General features: G+C 40.7%; 3 protein-coding genes across 3 annotated transcripts; all 3 read left to right on the top strand.

Moving 5' to 3' along the window:
* The first annotated feature begins 7,264 nt into the window (after positions 1 to 7,264).
* On the top strand, positions 7,265 to 8,952 carry LOC120794421 (parvalbumin, thymic-like). The gene is made up of 4 exons (XM_040135499.1): positions 7,265 to 7,417; positions 7,505 to 7,637; positions 7,851 to 7,960; positions 8,845 to 8,952. The coding sequence occupies exons 1-4, from the start codon at positions 7,357 to 7,359 to the stop codon at positions 8,871 to 8,873; spliced, it is 333 nt and encodes a 110-aa protein (XP_039991433.1). The 5' UTR covers positions 7,265 to 7,356; the 3' UTR covers positions 8,874 to 8,952.
* A 2,359-nt stretch (positions 8,953 to 11,311) lies between these two features.
* Positions 11,312 to 15,149, top strand: pvalb3 (parvalbumin 3). Its single transcript, XM_040135498.1, has 5 exons — positions 11,312 to 11,430; positions 13,291 to 13,357; positions 13,923 to 14,055; positions 14,571 to 14,680; positions 14,818 to 15,149. The coding sequence occupies exons 1-5, from the start codon at positions 11,407 to 11,409 to the stop codon at positions 14,841 to 14,843; spliced, it is 360 nt and encodes a 119-aa protein (XP_039991432.1). The 5' UTR covers positions 11,312 to 11,406; the 3' UTR covers positions 14,844 to 15,149.
* Positions 15,150 to 17,476: 2,327 nt separating this feature from the next.
* Positions 17,477 to 21,294, top strand: pvalb9 (parvalbumin 9). The gene is made up of 5 exons (XM_040135212.1): positions 17,477 to 17,715; positions 18,895 to 18,962; positions 19,466 to 19,598; positions 20,139 to 20,248; positions 21,020 to 21,294. Exons 2-5 carry the CDS (start codon positions 18,902 to 18,904, stop codon positions 21,043 to 21,045), a joined length of 330 nt encoding a protein of 109 aa, XP_039991146.1. The 5' UTR covers positions 17,477 to 17,715; positions 18,895 to 18,901; the 3' UTR covers positions 21,046 to 21,294.
* The last annotated feature ends 1,102 nt before the right edge of the window (positions 21,295 to 22,396 follow it).

The raw sequence follows: 22,396 nt of genomic DNA, 5'->3' as shown, positions 1-22,396 counted from the left end.
GAGCTGTGTGAGGATGGTGGGTCTTTGCTGATGGAGGGATTTGGTTGGACGGGAGGAATGTGGGGGGTGTAAGTCTATCTTTACTCGTTTCATGGTGCCATAAGAACACGGATAACTGAGAATCATTTATCACTCCATCATTCACGATACAGAATCCCTTTTATGACAGTGAGAAGTAAATATCCCTTCTAAAAAAATTAATGAAAATATTAGCACACATTGTGGGATCAAGTGGGATTACATACACTCACCAGACGTTCTTCTTAGATCCAGAATGTGTTCAGTTAGGGAGTTTTCATGTAGTGTTAGAAGGAACGTAACTGCCTCCATGACAATGACAATGAAAGTCAACGAGAATGACATGCAAAGCGTAAATACGCCACTTTAAAGCTCTCATTTGCTTGGATTTTTGTTTCAGCTGTGAAAAGCTTTTTGTTGATGAAAAACACCCTAAAATCCAAAGTTTGTATGCATTCATTCGTACACATGCAAATAAAAAGTTATAGCAGCGAATGCATTCTTATACAGTAAACTATTTCCATATACAGTATATATGCCACGTTAAGTTTTCAGCTGTGTTTAAGAAAACATGAGAAAATTGCAAAATTTCAGAATAAATGCTTGCACCACATTCAAGAGCTACACTTACATTGATGCTAAGGGTTGCCTCACCTACATATGTGTGGATCACTAGGAAAATGAATTATTTTTGCAGTGTCTCCATATATATATATATATATATATATATATATATATATATATATATATAACTAATAACAACCTGAGAGCTAAAAAAACAAACAAGTCATCAACATGATAACTTAAAGCAGAAACTGCTAGTTTAAACCTTCTCTGCAAGGTGTCGTTGCAGCTGCCTACCACTGGAAAGCAGCAGAGTGACAGAGTCCACCCTAGTGGGGGTAATACGGCTGAGGATTTCAAACACAAACTGTGTTCCTTGTTATTAAAGAAAAGCAAAACTGTAGCTGTGATTAAGAAAGTACAATTTAAAAGTATTTTCATTTTCTTGCATTTTTAAGCTTTTCTGTGTATGCTTCTCTGAAAACATCGGCAACATTTGTGTTACTGCACGTGCAGCAAAAGGCCAAGAAAGACTAAACCTATATATCAGTCTTTTGGTGAAAGGCCTGTGCCTGTATATCACTTCATGTGGGCCCCTTTTTGTTCCTGCTCTTCTGCCATTTAAAAGGTTGAACAATGAGTGCGACAGTGTATGCAAACACTTACCTCATCCCGTCCTGCAATCAAACCACAGCTAAGGGAGCAGCTAAGTGGGGCAAAAAAGATATTTCAGCAGTAACATGAAGTTAACACACAGTTGCCACACACACAAGTGAGGAGGAATTTACCTGAAATGTCAGGACTGCTGGCAGGCAAAAGACGGTGGTAAAGGTGTTGAAAAGCGTGACTGTGACCTCTGACCTGTGCGAACGCGCACACATAGACACACACACACATTGAACACACGCAGGCTGAGACAGCTGTGGGACTCCTCCACTGGTTTAAAGTGTTGTGGAGGAGCTGAGATTGAGTGCTTGTTGACAGAGCTCTCATTTACACACACGTACACAACCCTCATCAGATATTAGCAGATCTGTTTCAGCCACTAATCTTAAATGTGTTGAGGTTTACAGGGGCCCCGGGCATTGGAATATACATAACTATCTTTATTTGGGAATCAGGCACTGCCCAGGGGTATATATCACGCTACATCACACTATAATAACATGAAACTGGACACTGTGCTTTCATGTCAAACCCTTACTTTTATATGGATACTTGTTTTGACTAATGGATCCCAATAACTGCTACATTGAAATGGCTGTTCAGAGGGAATATATTTTGGGAAAGGTTTTAGCTTGTCAGTATATCAGCATCTATTATTCTAGGTCGCCTACATCCATCTGTCCTACACACCAGTAAATCCAGCCCGAGCCTCTCTCCCTGACACCACTCTTTTTGCTGCAACCGCCCACCCTCTCTCTCCTCAGAGGCGTCCGAGGGAGTCCCTGACTCCCACCTCCCACCTCCCAAACCCATCAGCCCCCTCACACTGTACTGTCCTGGCACAAATCCTATCACTTGCATCTTAAGCTGGCTGGTATTCATCAGGCCCCGATCCAGTTGCACAGGTGCAACCACATTCAAGTCAAAAATGTGATGAGTCAGGATTGCCCCTTAGTTACGGCTCCAACAGACAAGAAATAGAGCGGCCAGGACCAAGGCCATGTAATCAGCTAGATCTCAATGCATTTAACAGGCATCATATCTTTGCAGTTAATGTACCAGGCTGAGGAGGATCAACTTTCCTTCAGGGTCTCATAGACCACAACACCGGATTATCGCTGTCATCCACCAAGGCTGCATCATAAAGGCACTTCTATGACCGAGAGGTTTTTTTTTTGAGTTAAAGGAAATGTTTGACGGTTGGGGGAAATTTTGATTTTTGCAAGATTCATACCACTCTCATGTCTGTATGCTAAATATAAAGCTAGCACCAGAGGTAGACGAATGTAGCTTACAAAAAGACTGGCAACAGGGGGAAAGAGCTAGCAGGGGGGTTGTGTAGTGTTTGTAATTTCCTGGCCAGATGTCTCAATCTCCCCTGGTTATCTGTCAGCTGGTCCTGGCCAAGAAGTATTCAGCACATAACCCCTTGTAAAACAGTGAATTGTTGTTTTTACACTTTGGTTTTTGTATGGATTTAAAAAACGAGATATAATAGATATAATAAACTAAGATAGGTTTTAGTCATTTGTCTGAAGATTTTACTACAGACCGACACTGAAGCATAGAAAAGTATAGAGGGAGAGAAACGCAACAAACGTCATTTTCCCTCAGTGATTTCATGCAATGATATACTGTACTGTAGACTAAATACTGTAGATGCATGTACAGACAACACAAACTCACACACATCCAGTCTTGAGCGATTCGTGTCAAACATAGCAGAGTAGGGAGGAGAGCCACATGCGCACAGAAACACACACAATTGCAACAAACACACTTAGTGCCACAGGCAACCACACATTTAAGCTTGAAAAGCTGTTGCCAAAAAAGAAGAGTGAGATTAAACTGTTAGCAAAGACTGGGGGTTGGTGGGTGGTGGTCGCGGGTGGTACTCAAAGTGTGTGTCGGAGAGGGTTATCTTGGCTGAATTTGAGATAGAAATAGATGAAGCAGAAACTGAGCCCAGGAAAAAGAAGGAGCGACCACTTTCCTCAGGGCTGCACGGATGAGCAGGGTTCCTCTCTTCCTCTCTGTCTGTGTCTCTGTCTGAGGAGCCAAATGTTTCAGAGATTACAGAGGGACGTAAAGACTTAGTTTAGCATGCAGCAGGACATTAAGTCTAACCTGATGGCATTATCATTTATCTGAATTAAAATGGCCTCCAAGATAAATTGTTTCTACTGAAGACTCATATATTGCCAATTTAAAAAATCAATCTAGTGATGATCTAGTGATAGAGAACATTTCCCATCCTCAGTACTACAGTACTACTCAGAACTCAGTACCAACACATCACAGTTTATGATTTAACTCTTCAGACTTTTCAAACATTTATTTTAGCACACGTAAGTGGTGACAGACAGAGGAGACTACTTGGCACCGTTCTGCCGGAGCAATTTGGGAATCCGTGTCTTGCTCCAGGACGCTTCGACATGTAGACAGGAGGAGCACAGGATTGAGATACAAAGATTTGATCAATATTGATGCAACATAGTCTGCAAAAGTCACTGAAACTGATACGGATAGGAGGATTGACAAAAAGACAAACAAACTAGTAAACAGAAAGTGAGAAACAAACATCAGGAGAGACACGCAGACAAAGATATAGAGCGAGATACCAGTAACTTAGATGTCCGTATCATGTGTTCATTGAAACACTTAAGGTATGCACCAAGTATCACCAGGGTTGTAAATCCTAAAGAAAGCTAACTTGTTTTTCTGTAAGGAATATCAAAACTTTGTTAGGGCACAGACAGTTTCCCACTGTGAATATCTTGAAAACTTGGGGTTTATCTGTTTTAGATTTTAGTAACATAAATTATAAAACCCATCAATCATTATGGTTGCTTATTACTAATAATAAATGATTCAGAATTAATGATGAAATAATGACTGATGCACCCAGGAAAAAACTTTAAGCCAAATCTTATTTAATAGGAGAATGAAAAGCCCAAAAAAGCCAGTATGTGTGAATGCATCTGTAATACATCCTGTCAAAGTTTCCATGAGCAACTTAGTCCCTCTACATAAGCTTCGTATCAATATATCACAGATTCACAGACTTGCACAAACCAGTTAAGCACAAAACAAGGATGTATCCAGTGCTGACAGAATACGAAAGGCTCTTTAATTTTTTTACCATCTGTTAGTGTGATACTTACCTCTGCTGGTTTTCATGTCTTGTGCTGATTGTCCCATTGCTCAGTATTTCCCAACACAAATGGAAGAATGAAATAGGAAAGACTGTATTTTGTTGTATTGTATTTCAGGCAGGTGAAAGTACACAGATCCAGATCCAGACTTTCTTGTCCAGAAAGTCCAAAAATTGTATGTACTTACAAAATGCATTATTTGTCTATAATTCGTCCCAATTGCATATCAGGCCACTCCCTGTTAAGTTTGTTGACATTGGTCAAGACTTTTCTCAGGTGCAAGAGACAAAAAAAAGAAAGTTTTCTATCTATGCAGAACATCTGTAGAGTAATCTGTAATCTTCCCTGTTCCCATTGCTCCGACTCCTGTACAGCTGCTTGTACAGAGTTTGAAACAAACTCCTCCAAATCACTACGTGCACAGGACTGTCACGCCATCCCCATCCATCTCTCTCTCTGTCTGTCTTTTCCTCTCTGTCCCATCCCCCTCTTCCTCCTCTCATCCACTGCTCCATCACGCAGGAAGCCTGGTCTTCCTGAAAACAAGCATTATTGGAGCGTGGAAAGGGACAAGGCCGATGGGGGGCAGGTATGTGAGGGGGAACAGAGGATGTTTTTGTCGTTCCTCTGCCCCTCTGGTTGCTGCAGGGCTCACTGTAGTCCATCCTGAGGAAGCCGGGCTCACGTCACTCTGGCCAGGTCTTGGGCCCACACGTGCTGCCTGGTAGGGCTTGTGTGACGCAGCCCTGCAGAAGCCCCTCACTCATGGGAGCCACAAAGACATACTATATGTGGACTGAAGCTGTGAAAAACACTTCTTCTCAAATCATAATACCATTATCATAGAGGATAAAGTCAACATGAAATCACACTGACTGCATTACTGTTACACAAAAGGGGTCAGATGTGGTGCAGAGAGATCCTGTGAGGAGGGTGTGTGTTTTGCCAGAACAACAGTCCATAACTTTGCCAGATAACCTCACTCCATTTCCTGTATGTAATAGCTGCAAACTGCCAAGGCACCTGCAAGTGTGGGAGAATTCCTCAGCAGGTGGTTTTCCACAGAGTCCCACTGATTGATTAATAGCAAGCCTATAACAAAAAAAGTACATGTGCAAAAATAGTAGTGTTTGTCTTTGTTTGGCAGTGTTAGTGTCAAACACTGTGATAATCAAAAATACAAATTGTGAAAAGAGCTTCAGATTTGACTAAGACATGGCACATCCTTGCACAGCAACAGGCTTCTCAATTTATATGCTGTCATCATCAGGCAGTACTTGTTATGTCCCATTTTGGTGGTTTTTCAGGTTCATTTCAACCATCATTTCCATATGGCGGGACATGACTTCAACCCTTAATGCAACTTGATAAGCTGACTCAAAAACGCATCTATTTAAAGCCCCTATCACTACAATTTGTAAACTCTGGCACCCAGAGTCTGCAGATAATTAATTCAATTCCGGGGAAAGTTCCTAATTCCAATTTTAGGATAATGAGTTTTTTTATTTGACCAGTAATTCAAATATGATAAATCCATTTTGAACAACAATTTTTCCTGATGTGCTTACACCCGGTAACTGCCAGGTGCAACAGTCATATCTAACTGAATTAACTCACAAAACTAACATTAGCTTGCTAATACAGTATGTCTCATTAAGGGTGATGAGTAGAAAAGGAAGTATAGAATATGGTGACTTAAAACATTTGAAACCCAACAAAACCTGTAAACTAAGATTATATATCACAAAATAACACAACATTCCTCAAATTACAAAACGTTATGCAAGTAATGTTAGCATAGATCGCCCAATAACATGAGCTAGGTTAGCATAATCGGATATTTCCCGCTCCTCAACTGCATGAACACAACGAAATTTGAAACCCACACACCGTATTTCTCCATCTATGCATATATAAATAAAACAAAAGTCATACCTACACTTACAAAGGATTTTCTGTGAACAATACATAATAATTGTACAGCTTGTGGGGCTAGAGTGAATTCAGAGTTGATAGCTTTCAATTGGAAGGCGCTAGATGTTTAGCTAGCAACAAACATGTTTTAATGGTGTAACCCAATTTAGTGAATTGCAGGTTTAAAACTAGCTCGAAGAACTTACGCACAAGCCTAATGATGTTTTTATGAATAGCTAGTGCAACCCAGCCCTGGAGAACAGAACATCCGCTAAATGGATACATTATGCACATTAAGATTAACTCCGTCAACTGTAACACAGTGTGTGTGTGTGTGTGTGTGTGTGTGTGTGTGTGTGTTTGTTTGTCATCATATACCCACAGTATAGAAAGTTTATCTTTTTAAATGAACACTCGCTCATTCGAGAACGGAGCTCTTCATATGCTAAATGTAGCTTTTGAGAACAAGGTGGCTGTGAGTGGAGACAGCTCCATGGAACACGGCCTGAAAGTGACAGAGGCCATAATAACAGGATGTTTACAGCCTGCGGAAACCCTGCCAGGGACGACCACAGGCAGGCAGCAACTGTAGCTGGAAACACAAGCGAAGAGGAAATGCAGGCCACCCTGGTTCTCTCCAGATGCACCAAATATAACCTCAATGACGGCTTTTTTGTTTACAGACAGACGCAACCTGACTGGGGTTTGTTTTGGTAGACTTAAATCCACTATGACCTCTGACCCCCGGAGAAACCACTCTTTAAAACGCAGTTGTGCAATGGAAGGATTCTCTGTCTTTCAGCCTCCCTTTCAAGCACTCACACACACACACACACACACACACACACACACACACACACACACACGCACACGATGGCTGAAGTGGACAGCTGCAGGTGACAGCAGGCAGAAGGACACTGGTAGTTTCTGACACTGGGTGGTGAAGTCTATTCACTGTCACCAGTTGTTTCTTTCTGCCCATCAGTGGCCACATATTACACCAGGCTACAACATCCACCACAACAGAGTCTCCACAACCATGGCTATAACCGACTTCCTAGCAGCTTCAGACATCACTTCAGCTATTAATGCCTGTAAAGGTGAGGAGTTCGGGTTCTATATTATATATTGGGCTACATTTTAATGCACTGGATCTAATCAAGTTTTATCTGTTGTTTTGCTTTCAGCAAAGGATTCCTTTAGCCCGAAGATGTTTTTCAAAACAGTGGGTTTATCCAAGAAAAGTCCAACAGAGATCGAGAGGGTCTTTAAGATTTTGGACCAGGACAAAAGTGGCTACATAGAACAGGATGAGTTACAGTTGAGTTTTATGAATATACACACTTCGGTTCCATCCCATGTATCAAGCTGCATTTCACCAAGCCGTTGGTACTTTTCTGAGAACAGAAAAGGACAGTACTTTCGGTACACTTGAGCTGCAGTATTGTGTTTCAGCATAAGATGCAGCACATTTATTTATTGATGTATTTTCATGTTCACTCACTGCGGGGCTACCTCCCTGCTCCCCATCAGACTGTTCCTGCAGAACTTCGCCAAAGGAGCAAGGCCCCTGACTGCAGCTGAAACCAGGGCTTTCCTCCTGGAGGGAGACTCCGATGGAGATGGGAAGATCGGCTGGGAAGGTAGGTGGGTCTGAGGGGCCCCTAACTGCAGTTGCTACATTGCATTTTCTTTTTATATCAGGTCTGAATTTTTTTTTTGTCCAGAAAAAGAAAAGGTAAAGGAATACAGCACTTCCTACCGGCTGAGAGGTGATTGAGGTCACACTAAAGACTGATTAAAAATGTGAAAAATAAGACACAATTACCAAGCTACTTACTACTGATCAGAGTAAAGTTTGGGAGTAACCCTCAAGCAGCTGTCAAGTGATCACATGATCACTTAATTTAAATGTATGCTAAGAGCTGAAATAGCCAATCAGATAAGGATTCATTCCACATCTGCAATATTGTTCATTCTTTTAAAAAAAAAAAAAAAATCCTTACATTTCACTCAGTTATTATGAATTTTTTTTTTTGCATTTTTTAAAGTTAATTTTATTAACAACAACCAAATACATTTATAATATATAAATAACAAATACGGATAAAATAATAGGAAATTGGGCGAAATGGAAACAAGAAGAAAACCAACGGGATGCTGGTGTAAACATTGAAAGAGTATAGATCAGAATCAGTCATCAAAATAGTTAGAACAGAGATAAAAATGTTGAGTTCAAAATAATTAGAGTTATCTTTTAAATATACCTGTTGATATTGAATTGAAGGCTTTACATTCATCTCCTGCCAGCACAGTTTCATCATTTCACTTTGTTGCAAGGCAACTGAAGTGCAGGTACAACAATCGCCTCGTGCAAGGTGTCACTGCCAGTGTTAAACACTTCCGTATGCTGGGTCATGTCTGTAGTTGTTGAAGATGGATGCAGGATGATGGTTTTACCAGACCAATTTTAGAGGAAAAGAATCTAAAATGTCTCATATTCTGTTTTGCTTTCTTTTTTTTCCAGAGTTTTCTGCGCTGGTCAAGTCTTCATAAGACCTGCATGAGGATCTCTTGAGGATTTGCTGTACGGTGATGATCTCAGGGTGGAGCTCTTTTTATGATATTTAATGACCGCAGTAAATTGGGATCCTATGTGTTTAGAGTCATAAATTAAAATATATCATAGTTTAAATGGAAAATAATGTAATAAAGTATTTAAACCACAAGTTAAATCTCGCCTCTGCTATGTGTCTTTCCCTGCCAGAAGAGTTTATAAATAAAGCTACTTTTCGCCATTTGACATTAATGTGTTTCTTCGTGTTTACATCTGGCAAGAGCCTTGTCAAGATGAGCTGAATTCTCTATCACGGATTGATGGTATATTGAGCACTGGGAGAGGTCCCGCCTTTCCGGGGGCCGGGACGCTCTGGTTTCTCCAATTAATGACATGAGGAACGTTCCATTGTATAGATGAGGTGTTTGTCATTCAGTTTCATTCAGAAACCTCAGTTTGACACCTCAGATGGAATAAAATTGTGTGAATTGTACGTTTACACTTAGAGAACATGTACACAACATTTAGCCCATTTTCTCTGAGATCAGTGTAGCTGAAAATATGTTATTTGAAAGACTATTTTATAATTTACAGCCATAACACTTAATAAAATTAAGACCTGAATATTTGTGCCCAAATATAGCACTAAATAAGCTTACAATGGATATAAAACAGTATCATGGTATTTGTCCTCCCTAACCAGATTATCACGACATCTAAGCGACGCACACTGCAATTCACGCGAATCATGGGAAAAAAATGCATTACATTCGCTCTGCAGTTTGCACACAGCTAACACGGCATATAGCTCAGGCTTCACACATTGACTGCGTGGGTTTCTTTGCCAGGGTGGGTCTTCAATCTCTATAGACAACATCAACATTAGCATTTTATATAACTGTTGAGGATGGTAGGGTTTTATTTAGGAGGGTGACCTACAGTACGGACATACAGTATGTATGATGCAGTAGTGTAAAGAACTTATTGTTTTAACGCCAGAAAGTATAAGCATATAAGCAACTAATTCTAAAATTAAAGGCTTTTAAATTGAAGATATTCAGCCACCAAGTAAATAGCTCCAACTGTGTTTTATTAATTGATTCCAGTAAATCAGGAAAATATTCACTGGATCCATACCAGTCACCGTCCAGCTTTTTGGCACCCCGGTGTTAATCCCAGTGCAGGCTTGAAATGTTTATTGGTGTGACTGCAGTTGATGGGGGACACAGGCAGAGTTTTGGCACAGCCTGGTACAGACTGCTGGATCAAAGGCAGCTCTGGTGGACAGAGATGGGAGTCTGAGAGAACAGAGATAGCGGGACTGGGTGTCTGGCAGCGCTTCAGCAGTGCAGGCCCGAGGAGGCCGAGTACTCGCAGTGACCCAGCAGAGGAGCTCCGGAACGGGATAGAGTTTCTGGGCCAGAACACTAACAGGACTTCTGTCAATGAGTTACATTTATTTGCAACTTTCTCTCAGATGACTGGGCAGAGGAGAGTGACAGGAGAATATGGGTCACTTCTATTTCTGCTGCAGCAGGAGAGAACAATCCCCGGAGGTGAAGATTTAGAGACACGTAGTTCATTCCTTGTCATCAATTAGCTCACATAAAAGAAAAAAAGAAAGAGAGAAATAAAGAAAAAAATATCTGCTCAGCTTCGAGCTGCTTAGCATGATACAAAAACTGTAAATTCTTATCAGGTAGCTGATATCTTAAAATGTAAGCTCAAGTAATTTCAGTGTGTTTACTATCCCTAGATGCTTATTAAAGCAGGGGAACTTGAGGTTTAGATTCCTAAATATTCCACAAATTTATCACAGATGAGCATTTTAAATACAACGTTCAGAATATGATGGGGGAGCATCCTTCACTTACTCGAATTACAGATGTTCATAGCCTTGGTTAATGGGTTTCGTCCCTTCTGTGAGATATTTGTAATTCAAACCTGCTATTGAAGGAGGGCAGGAATAGTTACAGTATCTATGGCCGAGTCGTTTGAGGTGAGAGACCTTATTTGACCACAGCAGATGGTAAAGGCCAAAGATGAGTTTTTACAGAGCTTCCAAAAAGATCTGAAGCAACGAGGAGCCAGAGAGAAACGTTAAATAGTGCCAGTAGCCTTTCCAGCTGGGGAGCAAAAGCACAGGTGGAACCACTGAAGTGAAGGAACTGACGAACTAGACAACATATATAAGATTTTAAAGTGCTCATTTTAAGTAGGACAGAAGCTGCAATTAAACTGGGAACTAAATCAATGCATAAAAGTATTAAAAATGTATATCAAAAATTGTGCATACAGCACAATAAAATGTTGCTGATATTTCCATATGAACTCTCATATTAGTCACAGGATCTTCTCAATACTGCCACCTGCTGTACAATAGGCACATAACAGCCTGCAGCCGTCATGGGAGCAAATGTGGGTGTATGGAGGGACCCCTGGACCATGTTGCTCACTTAATTTCATTGTCCAGAGCAGTGTGGGAACCTCGTGTCATTACGCAACCACACGGTGCCGCACTGAAGCGCGCAGATGATGATGATGATGGCGATGATGGTACGACATCGGCTTTCCGTGTTTCCTAAAATAGCATCTCGAATAAGGAGAAATAGTCTGAATGGGTGTGAGATGTCCAAATACTGAAACATACAATAAAATGTGGCAGATGGTCCTCAGCTGCGTGTAATAATGATAATGTACTATTTCATTAAAGCATTTCACCGAATCCCTCGGGCTCTCCGGTCAAATCCCTCCCCTCTCTGCTACTATAGCTTCTAGTGGGATCTACCGTTTATTTCACCAGCTTGTGTTTGTTTCATAGAATTCATTTTTTTTTTTTTTTTTTTTTTTTTTTTTTAAACTCGGTCACCACGTGATCACCGCCTGCGACAACCAATCACAACTACTTGACTTTTCTGACACCGGAATGCCAGCAAAGTCACTGCAGACATTTTACGCACGCCAATTACGCACAGGCTCGTATTCGCCAAAACTGCACAGTTCAGAGGTCGCGTTTAGGTCATTAATCCGCATTGGTGAATGTGGTTTAGAAGAACAGGGACGATGGATTACGCGTTGCTATAGGCTACACAATCAGCAATACTTACACTGTGTTTTATTCATCATTTCTTGATTAAGGAAGTCTCCTGGCATAAAATATTTTAAAAGACAGACTCACTTGACAATGTAAACTAACATTTAAAAAAAACAATGTGCACAGAATATATTTAACTTGTCATCACGAGGATCACAATAAAAATGAAACTGAAAAGTCATTTCGAAAAATATTGATCTTGGCTATTAAAAAGGTTACATTCCCCATGAGAAAAATGATTGGATACAGTGTTTAAACCGCTGATACCGTGGCAGAGTCACCCTGTGAAATCAGCCTCGTAGCAACAAGGCAAAGGCACTGTGTCACTGTTACACAAACCTGACTCATAATAGAAGAAGTTGCTGTAACAACCTACACTATACATACCAGCTCGACTTGATACTGACGCTGATACTTTTTGATGACGACCATGCACAACAGAAACGTTTAACTCATTCTTCGCTCCAAGGTGCTCTGCAGACTTTAGCAGATCAAAACTACATGGCCACGGAGTACGTTTAACCCAAATCTGCAGCGTATATTATTAGCCCTATGCAATATCAAGCACTTGTGCATAGGCCCACACTTAGCCTACCATTTAAGCATCTTCATTTATATTGATATAAATAGAACAGCTCTGTCTACTGGACACATTTTTTGACCAACTGCGTTGACTGCTTTTCGCACAGTGTCTATTACATAGCCTATGCATCATATTTCGGGTGAGTGAAGGTATATAAGCTTGTGAGAGTCGCTGAGGGGGATCGCTGCAGTGCGCAGATTCATTTGAGCGAATCCACTCCAGTCTTAGAGATTACTCTAAGGTGAGTTTCACTGGAGAGCTGCAGACCTTTAGCCAAGACTACTGCCTCACTCACAGAGTGTTTCAGGGCTGCAGCTTGATGCAATGGGATGTAAATCGAGGAAAGCGCCGCACAGAGCCAGATTCTGAACATCACAGGCTCAGAGTTTGGCTTTGGACTAACTAAGGAACTAAATGGAAAGAATATTTTTGCCAACCAACCACAGCTGCAAAGGATGTTTGATCTTTTGCCTTGGAGGGCTTGGTTTTGGAAAAAATTGGACTACGTTTTCTGATCATTTGTGCCTTGGAATACTCAAAGAGAGGAACTGTGAAATACATTGCATGGCATGATGAAGATTTCATGTAGCTTTGTGACTTTAGATACCGTATTCTAACATGCAGTGAGGAAAGTTAACAGATATCATGCTTATATGCAAAGTAGAACTGTTTCATCCTGCCTGATTTGCTGCAGCGGAACTGATGAACTGATGACTTGTCCTCTGCTCTCCTCCCTCAGTTAAAAATGGCATTCGCCGGAATCCTGAGCGACGCTGACATCACTGCAGCCCTTGCAGCTTGCCAAGGTAAACCCAGCGAACTGTCACCACATACGCTAGTATAAGTATAAATCCTAGACGGTAGCTACACGTGCACTAAATCATCCACTTGAGCAAATCTGCTCTGCAGGAGAAGGACCTGGATCCCTACTCTGCTCATTTGTAGCTAAATGTCCTGCTGGAGAATTAAGTTGCAAATACAGTATCACCAGACAACAGTATAACCTGATCACGATTACAGCCAGTTAAAAGGGGCCTCCTCTTGTATCTTTTCTGCATTTACAACTGCAGGATTATCTTTTTAAACACACCTTGGATGCTAGATCAGTGCAGCAGCCAGCATGCAGATTGTGACTATAATGTCATTTCTCTATGTCTTAGCAGAAAGCAGATATCCTAACTTCTATCAGTATAGCTACTGTGAGAAAAGCCCCTCTGCAGGTTAAGCTAAAATGCTGAGCATGGATTGAAGATGAATCGAAAGCAACTGCCAGGCCCTGTAATAGAAAAGCAATAGAGCTGCAAAACAAATTCCACTTTGTGCGTGATATATCTACATTGTCTGTTACGATCCCTCTTTGTCTCCTCTCAGCTGCCGACTCTTTCAAGTACAAGGACTTCTTTGCCAAGGTTGGCCTGGCTGCCAAGACCATCGATGACATCAAGAAGGCCTTCGCCATCATTGACCAGGATAAGAGTGGCTTCATTGAGGAGGAGGAGCTGAAGTAGGCCCCCCCTCTTAGATTTCATCTAGCTCCTCCTTCAGCTCCCCAGGGCTCTTGTAGCACAGCGATCAGCTTTCCTTGGCCCACATTGTATTCGAACGATGTCAGTGTCTTAAAGCATCTGAGAATGTTGGGCTAACGGGCTCTCCCTAGGTGTAACTCCATGCCTGCTCTCTCCTATTGTTTCTCGTGTTATAGGGTGACATAGAACAGAGGAGAAATCAGAAGAAACATTGCTTGAATGATTGGGCCAAATCAAGTGCTTTTTTTTTTTTTTACTATTTTGAAATCAGTGTCATTGTGAGAAATCCCTAATGATCCAGAGCTAAAAACAACAAGGAACCAATAAATAATCGCCTAGGCTTTGGAGATCAATTTAAAGATGATCTCAAAATCAAAACACCCTTAAAACCAATAGATTCAGTGCAAAAGGTGCACAAGATTTATCGGCCTAAATCTATTCTAAAACACTATTCATTCAGCACTAAGTATTCCTGTCTGATTGTCCCCTCCAGGCTGTTCCTGAAGAACTTCTCTGCTAGTGCCAGAGCTCTGACCAACGCTGAGACCGAGGCCTTTCTCAAAGCCGGTGACTCTGACGGCGACGGCAAGATCGGAGTTGATGGTGAGAAAATGTCTATTTTTACCACAAGACAAACCTTATCTGGAATAAGAATCATATTTATTGGCTTCAAATTAATGTTAAACATCCCCCATTTTGAAATAAGACTGGAAATTCTCTCTTTCTTTGTCTCCTTGCAGAGTTTGCTGCCTTGGTCAAGGGTTAAATGAATAAACTGACCAACATCTTACTACTCTAAAGGGACAACTTTTGCCGAGACGTACTCCTCCTCTCTTCTCCTCTTCCGTCTCAACTCTCCACACCACTTTTATACTCTTGACCTTTCACCCCTGACCTTAGACAACCTGCTCCCTCCCTCTCTCTCTCTGGCTGTGCTCAGCCCTTTGCTGTCCACTATGAATGTACCTGACTAAGTGTATAGCCTTTGTCTTTCTCTCTCTGTCACTTCTGTCGTGATTTGATTATGGGAGCTTTGCTTACTGTGAGATCAGTGATGATGCACTTTTATGGAAACGGATGGACGCTGAGAAAACAATAAAATTTCTTTTTCAAAAACACAAGTCTTACCCTGATCTTCAATATTCAGTTGTGAATCAAAGAAAAGCCGCAAACAATACCCCCTGACCTGTACAGATGACAGTAAAGGTAACACACTGACAATCCAGGGAGTTGGTCTCAACATTTAACGCTTTCTGTGAAGGGTTGCGTAGATTTTTACACTAAAGAAGATGATTTCCAAGATGAATGTTGGAATAGAAAACATGTTCTACAAAGTAAATCTGATGTAAAAATAACAACTTTATTTAGATCAGTGCTCTAACCGACCACAGCAGAGCAAATGAAGTGATCTTATGCAAAACTGTTTCGTTTAAAGAAAATCTTGGAGGCCACTGATGTCAAATTATGATCAATTAAGTAAACTTTGCTGAACAACAACCAAAGTGTCTTCAAGTAAAAGTAATGTGGAATGTTTAACATTTAGCTAAAAGGCTACTAAGGCTACTAAACTTAATGTAAAAGCAGCACATGTGGAGAAGAGTCGATTGGTAAGTGTCAGGGAAGTGACTCAGTAATGTGCATTATACAGAAATATTTACCTAAAGTTTGCTAACATCAGCTCCCGTAAGCAGCTGGTCAAACCAGACCAAATAAGGCTGTAGCAGTAAATACCCCTCAGTGTACTGAATTGAGCAAAGGTGCATTTTATTGGCTGTGTATTCAACTTTTCATTTGTAAGAGGAGAAGTGTGTCATTTCTTCTTTTTTAAGTTGCATAATCACACTTTAAAAATGACCTTTTACGCTGTCAACAAGCACTTTGGTGAACCCTGCTGTGGTGATGTGATACCAGCACAAGATTTTCCGTCTTAATCTAGCCTCTGATGCATAAACACTCTCACAGATGCCTGACTTCTGCCCTGCTTAATCCAGCTCTCGTCTCATGCAGTATGTGGCTAAACTTTAATCATCCAGCCCCTCTGTCATGACCTGCATTGATGGGTAGCAGCCACAAAGTGGCGCCTCTGAACTGTCGATAAGTCACAAGGGTTCCATAGAGCTGATGGTTTTACACTGCAAATTTGGGAAGATTAGATATAAAGTAGGTTTGTTTTCTGAGCTTCAGACGAGTGGGAATGTTTCACTTTTTTCGAACAGCAAGTAGCTGTGAGACTACTCAAAACGCTGTCTCTCACCAAGTGTTAAACCAGAGGTTTGCCGTATTTGAGACCTTGAAGAATAATGAGATTTATTCCCTTGGTTCTCGTTACGAAAAGCATCCCTCCCCTCCCGGCCAATTCTATTAGTGCTGACTGGATTCACCAGAGATGCCGCTGTGTCAGATGGTTTGAAAGAATTCCCTCTGCAACAAACTCATCACTTTAGAGTGGACAGTTGTCGTGGTGACCAGGTGCAACGCCGAAAAAAACAAACAAACAAACAAAAAAAAACCCTCCACCCACGCCCTCACCTTACAGAGGCTCAGGTGTGTGCCTGTGTTTGTAAGCTTGTGCATTACAGCATTTCCGGATGAAAATAATATACACAACTAACCCAGTATCTAAACCTTGTAGCGCATAAGTGAATGGAGGATGATTTAAGTTTACAAGTCAAATATTTCATACAGTATGTGGAAATATGGTGAGAATCAGCAGCGGTATAACTCACATTCTCTAATTATTAAAACAAAGTACCCTGTTGTCTTTGGTAAATGTTTTGATGAAGCTGTGTACTTTGGAGAGACAGTTCTGCTTTTAGTGCACAATCCAGACTATTTTCCATAAAGTATTTCCTTTTTTTAATCTTCCTTTCCCTCCGAGGACAATCTGTGAGAAACAGGTAATCGGAGACCATATAATCTCTTTATCGAAAAGATCTCAAAGCATTAGTAGTTGCCAAATGTTACTTTTACACGTGTTTTCTTCAGTTTAAGTACAACTTAACACCAAAGCGCTTTCAACCTGTTAAACAGGCATATAGGCCAATAAAATGCACCCAAAACAGTTAGAAAGTGAGGTTTTGAGGCTTTATTTTTGCTACCAGCGCTTGAAATATGATACATGATGTAAGATTAAAGATGAGGATAACAATCCCCTGGTGAGTCAAGATGATTTTTGGCCTGCTGTTCGCTGGGGCCGTCTGAATTTAGGAGATTATTCCCTAAAACCAAAGAGAGAAAGGGGACCCGATTAAATCCGAGATGTCTATAAGCTCTCACACGCACCTGCAGAGAGAGAGAGAGAGAGAGAGAGAGAGAGAGAGAGACAGCGACGTTAACAGGGGAAAAGTTGATTAGACAAAAGCCACAGTGTTGTGACAGTGAGGGAGAAAGGGAGAGAGCATTGTGTAGCGGATATGACCAGCAAAGGTTAATTGGGCAGGTGAGCAGGTGAGGAACTCGAGAAGGAGGCGGCTGGCTGCGGGAAAATTTGATCCTCCGTCAGGTTGGAGACTCCAGCATCCGTCGGCGCATCCACCCCGCTGTATATATAAGACTGAGGCAGCAGCCAGCGGCCACCACAAAGCCTTATCTGCTGCTGCTCTGGACCTGGGCGGAGAGAGGAAACCGAGCCAACTGCGGTGAGTCCCACAGCTGCACGGGGAAACTCTCACGTACAGGTGTTGGCCAGGTGTGCTGCCTGCCTGCCTGGGGAGCGGAGCTAGCAGTGGAATACCTAGATAGCCTACACTGTTCTTTTTTGACTGTTGCAGGGGTTCATTCAAGTTTTAGAAATGTTTAGCCTTGTCTGATTTTTTTTTTTTTTGTTAGAAGCATTTTTGCCATTAAAATCCTCCAACCTATCAACTGAAAGGACTAGTTGAGCCATTAATGATTGGATGACCCTAACTAACCCTACAAACACAAGATGATATTTGAACGGCTCGGGCTTTAAGGGACTGTACTAAAATTATTTTGGAGACCAGAAAGTTACGTATTTTTAATTTTTGCTCAAACTTGTGTTGTTTCAACCTTTTTTCTGGTCACAGCCTGATTTTTTTTTTTTTTTTCATTCATTCTGGCTTAAAAATATTTTGTTGCCGAAGTTCAGGAGCACCAAGGCGACTAGGCTCAGCTGACTCATTCGGTGGCTGTAACAGGCCTAAACATGTAGCAGCTCAAAAGTTGGGAGAGGCTGTATTTACACTATTTGTTTAGGGGAGAGTTCAAAAAAATTCTAATAACACTGTGGAGGGTCTTGTTTTTAATTAGATAAAATATAAGATTACCCCCCCCCACCCCCCCAATAATTTTTGTACAGTCCCTAAATGCCAATTATCTTGTACATCCCAATCAAGCCAATTAAGCAGTTCAAAAGCAGTAGATCCTCTCAGTAATTAAGAGGCCTCCTGGGAAAATCTGATCAGGACCACAATGAATCAAGTGGATCATATCATAATTAATTATGAATTTCAGAAGTAGAACACTTAGGCAGCAAGCAGTTTGAATTTGCCAAAATACATGTAAAATTTGCGGTTTCACTGATTCTCTACTTTTTTGTTTTTTATTTTTGTCTGACTTCTTGAGCATTTTTGCCAAACAGTCACTACTGGAGTTTTGATGGAATTGATGGAATCATAATATTAACTTACATACATCTGCAAATACAAAAAAAATTAATACAGCCTGACACAAAAATAGCTTGAGTTCAAATCCAGTAGCCTGAATTATGTCAGGAAGAGGTGTGTCTGAAAGACAGAGCAAGAGAGGGGGAGAGTGTATGTGTGAACAGTTTAATGAGCTTTCCTTTAACCCTGCAGGACCAACATGTCGCTCACCTCCATCCTTTCAGCGGAGGCCATTGAAAATGCAGTCAAGGACTGTCAAGGTATTATCTCGATGATGATGATACTTTCATGGGATCAAAAGCTGTTACTAACTAACTTAATTCACTCCTAATTTTGATAAAATGCACAATAATCCTGATCTGCAACTGATAAATTGAACTGCTCATAATCTGTGATGCGTTTGGCCACTCTCAGAACTCCTATACAAAAAGAAAGGTGCATAATCTTCTTTACGGCTGCATTGTTTTCATTATTATACAGTATCCTCTCCACTAAAGTCATATCCAGCTTTACCTGAATAGTGCTGTAATCTGGTTTTGAAGAGGTTTTTAATCATCTTGTGTGTTTTAGTGGAGGCATGTGTCTGTTAGCCTTAAAAGATAAAAATAGGGGTTGAAAATCTCCCACCTGGACAGCAGCCACATGATGTTTTAATCTCCACACCAGCTCCCAACCTGGTGAACCTCGAGGGTCAGCCTTAACCCCATTCGTGTTTCTGTTTTTTTTTTTATATGAATCTGAGGTTATGTGTTAATGTTTTCAGCTCCGGACTCATTCTGCTACAAGAAGTTCTTCCAGTTGTGCGGCCTGTCCTCAAAGACACCCAAGGAGGTCAAAGATGTCTTCCAGATCCTCGATGAGGACAACAGCGGCTACATCGAGGAGTCTGAGCTTAAGTGTGTGATATGACCCTAAGAAGTTCACCTTGCTCACCTACAAGCTTTTTGTACCTTTTCCTACATGTACAGTTTTATGCTAAGTGATGCTGTTGCTGTAATTCTTATGTACCTTGAGTCACCAAAAATGCAGTGGGAATACCCAAATAGCTAATTCTTGCTAAAAAGCTACTTTAAAAGTAGTCTTCTAATAGAATAATTTTTAAGTTAAGTATGTTAAGTATACTGTTTATTTGTGTGTGTGTGTGTGTGTGTGTGTGTGTGTGTGTGTGTGTGTGTGTGTGTGTGCGTGTGTGTGTTTTTTGTGTGTGTTTGACAGACACAAATCACACAGCAGTATTATTTGGATGGCACCATTAGGCCGTCTCCTACTAATCCACTATGGACAAAGTGTTATTGTTGTATTGCTTTGTAGTTTAGGAACTGTTGTGTTGATGTGCTTTTAAATGCATCTCTGTATGTGTCAGTGAAAACTCATCAGCAGAAAATACATATCTTCTTCATCTCTCTCTCTCTCTCTCTGTCTCTCTGTGTGTCTAGGTACTTCCTGCAGCGGTTTGTCCCCGGGGCGCGGACACTGACTGAGGCAGAAACCAAGAGCTTCATCTCAGCAGCTGATGATGACAGCGATGGCAGAATTGGAGCAGAGGGTCAGTATCTGATTTCTCTGATTGTAATATTAAAACTCTTGATGTAAAAAGAAGTTATCTCAGTGGTTGGATTAAGTTTCAGTGGCTCAGTGCAGCTTAGAGCACTTTTAGCCCACTGAGAAAATGCATTTTTGCCAATGTAAGCTATTAATAAGATATATTACAGTTCAGAGATCATGGATCATGCAGTAAAGATTTTTGAACCTGATGCAATAGTATATATTGAATGTAAATTGCATTAGTATTGCTCTTCATGAGGGAAGGTGATGTTTTCCCATAACGTCTGCAACTGGATTTAGTTTTTCAATATCAGAGGCATTTGGCAAGCAACACAGTTAATAGAAGCAACACACGAGCAATAATTTAAGCATTTTACTCTAGATGTCTGGTTAAATGCACCTTTGAGCTCAGACTTAAAATCATAAAAATGTTTCTTAAGTGTATATTTGGTGCAGAAAGTGCTTGAAATCATACTGGTGTCTTGAGATCTCTGTTTAACCATGTTGCTTTATCAGCGTCAAAACCATATGCATTGATACGAGAAGTCATGACCTCCATGCCTGTCCTAGTTTTGCCCATCGTCCAATTACCAGCAATATTTGAGCTCAGCTGTCTTATATAAAAGGATTTGTACGATCCAAAAAAGAAGATTTTTGTCTGTGTCTCGATTAAGGGTCCCAGTGTCAATCATACATCTATATATTCTGCATAAGGTTGTTGTTACTTTGGAGATGATTCACATCCATTTCAACATGCTTTATTTTTCTCTAGAATTCCAGACTATGGTCCTGTCCTGAGTTTGGCAGATAAAGAGAGCTCAAGTCCTTAGGTCTTAACTCACCTCCCCACCTCTGGAGACTTATGATCCCAGCTTCCATTCCCAGGGATTTTCTTTTCTTTTCTATTCAGTTCTGTGTGCGTTAATTGCTTTTACATAACCAATTGTCCATTTAGAAACAACAGACTTTTAATTTGTCTTTCCACTGTGTTGGTCCATGTTTTTTTGTCTGTGCACACCCCACCTCGAACAATGAATGAGATAAATAAACATGTGGAAACATACATGGCCTCCAGTGAATTCATAATGCAATACTTGAGTCTTACCTTAAAACAGAACAATTTTATAATCATGGTTCATATTGTATTTTTATATGAAGTTCAAATACAAACACATAAAATAATCACTTTACAACACACATACACCAAGGAGTCTTTTAGAGACAAAATGCAGACTAATGTTGGTGACAATGTAGCTCATGAATACACAGCACTGCGCAAAAGTTTCAGGCACGAAAAGTAAACAGAGGATGCTTTGAAAAACAATGCCTTGAATCGTTTTTATTGATCAAATAACTTTATACAAAGTTCAGTAGACGGGAAAGAAATAAATCAAATCAATATTTGCTGTGACCAGCCTTTGACTTTAAAACAGCACCAGTTCTCCTCGGTTCACTTGCACACAGCTTTTCGAGGTACGTGGCAGGTAGGTTGTTCCGAACATCGTGGGCAACCTGCTACAGTTCTTCTGTGGATTCAGGCTGTCTCAGTGTCTTCTGTCTCTTCATGTAATCCCAGACTTACTCCATGATGTTGAGATCAGGGCTCTGTGGGAGCCACATCATCCGCTGCAGAACTCCTTGTTCTTCTTGTATCTTTAAATAGTTATTTCATGACTCTGGCTGTCTGTTGAATGAATTTGGGATCGATCAGATGCCTCCTTGATGGTGCTGCATGATGGGTAAGAATCTAAATTCTGAAGTGCATAAAACTTTCGCACAGTGTTGTATATAGTGCATTATTCATAGCTTGTAAACTAAAATATTCTCAATTAAGGAACTTGAGTTGGGTATTAGTTTAGTTAGGGTTTTCAAGGTTTATATTTGTTTATAAAAAAACGATAGAAAGATATAAAGATCTGAATGTAAATGTGAGGTATAATTTAAGCAAAGGACTTGGAAATTAAATTTACAATTGTTCTTCCAATAATATGTACATAATATATAATAGAATTCCAATAGACAGAGTCACTGGGTGTTTCACTGGACTTGCCATGGTTTGTTAACACAACTCACTAAACAGCACAGTGTGCCATCTTTATCCCCAGTGTGCAATGTAGAGCTGCAAGAGGATGTAGATGGCAGAGTGAAA

The sequence above is a fragment of the Xiphias gladius genome, chromosome 9 (genome assembly GCF_016859285.1).
Source record: "Xiphias gladius isolate SHS-SW01 ecotype Sanya breed wild chromosome 9, ASM1685928v1, whole genome shotgun sequence".
NCBI classification, from domain to species: domain Eukaryota; kingdom Metazoa; phylum Chordata; class Actinopteri; order Istiophoriformes; family Xiphiidae; genus Xiphias; species Xiphias gladius.
This window is presented reverse-complemented; position numbering and strand designations above follow the sequence as displayed.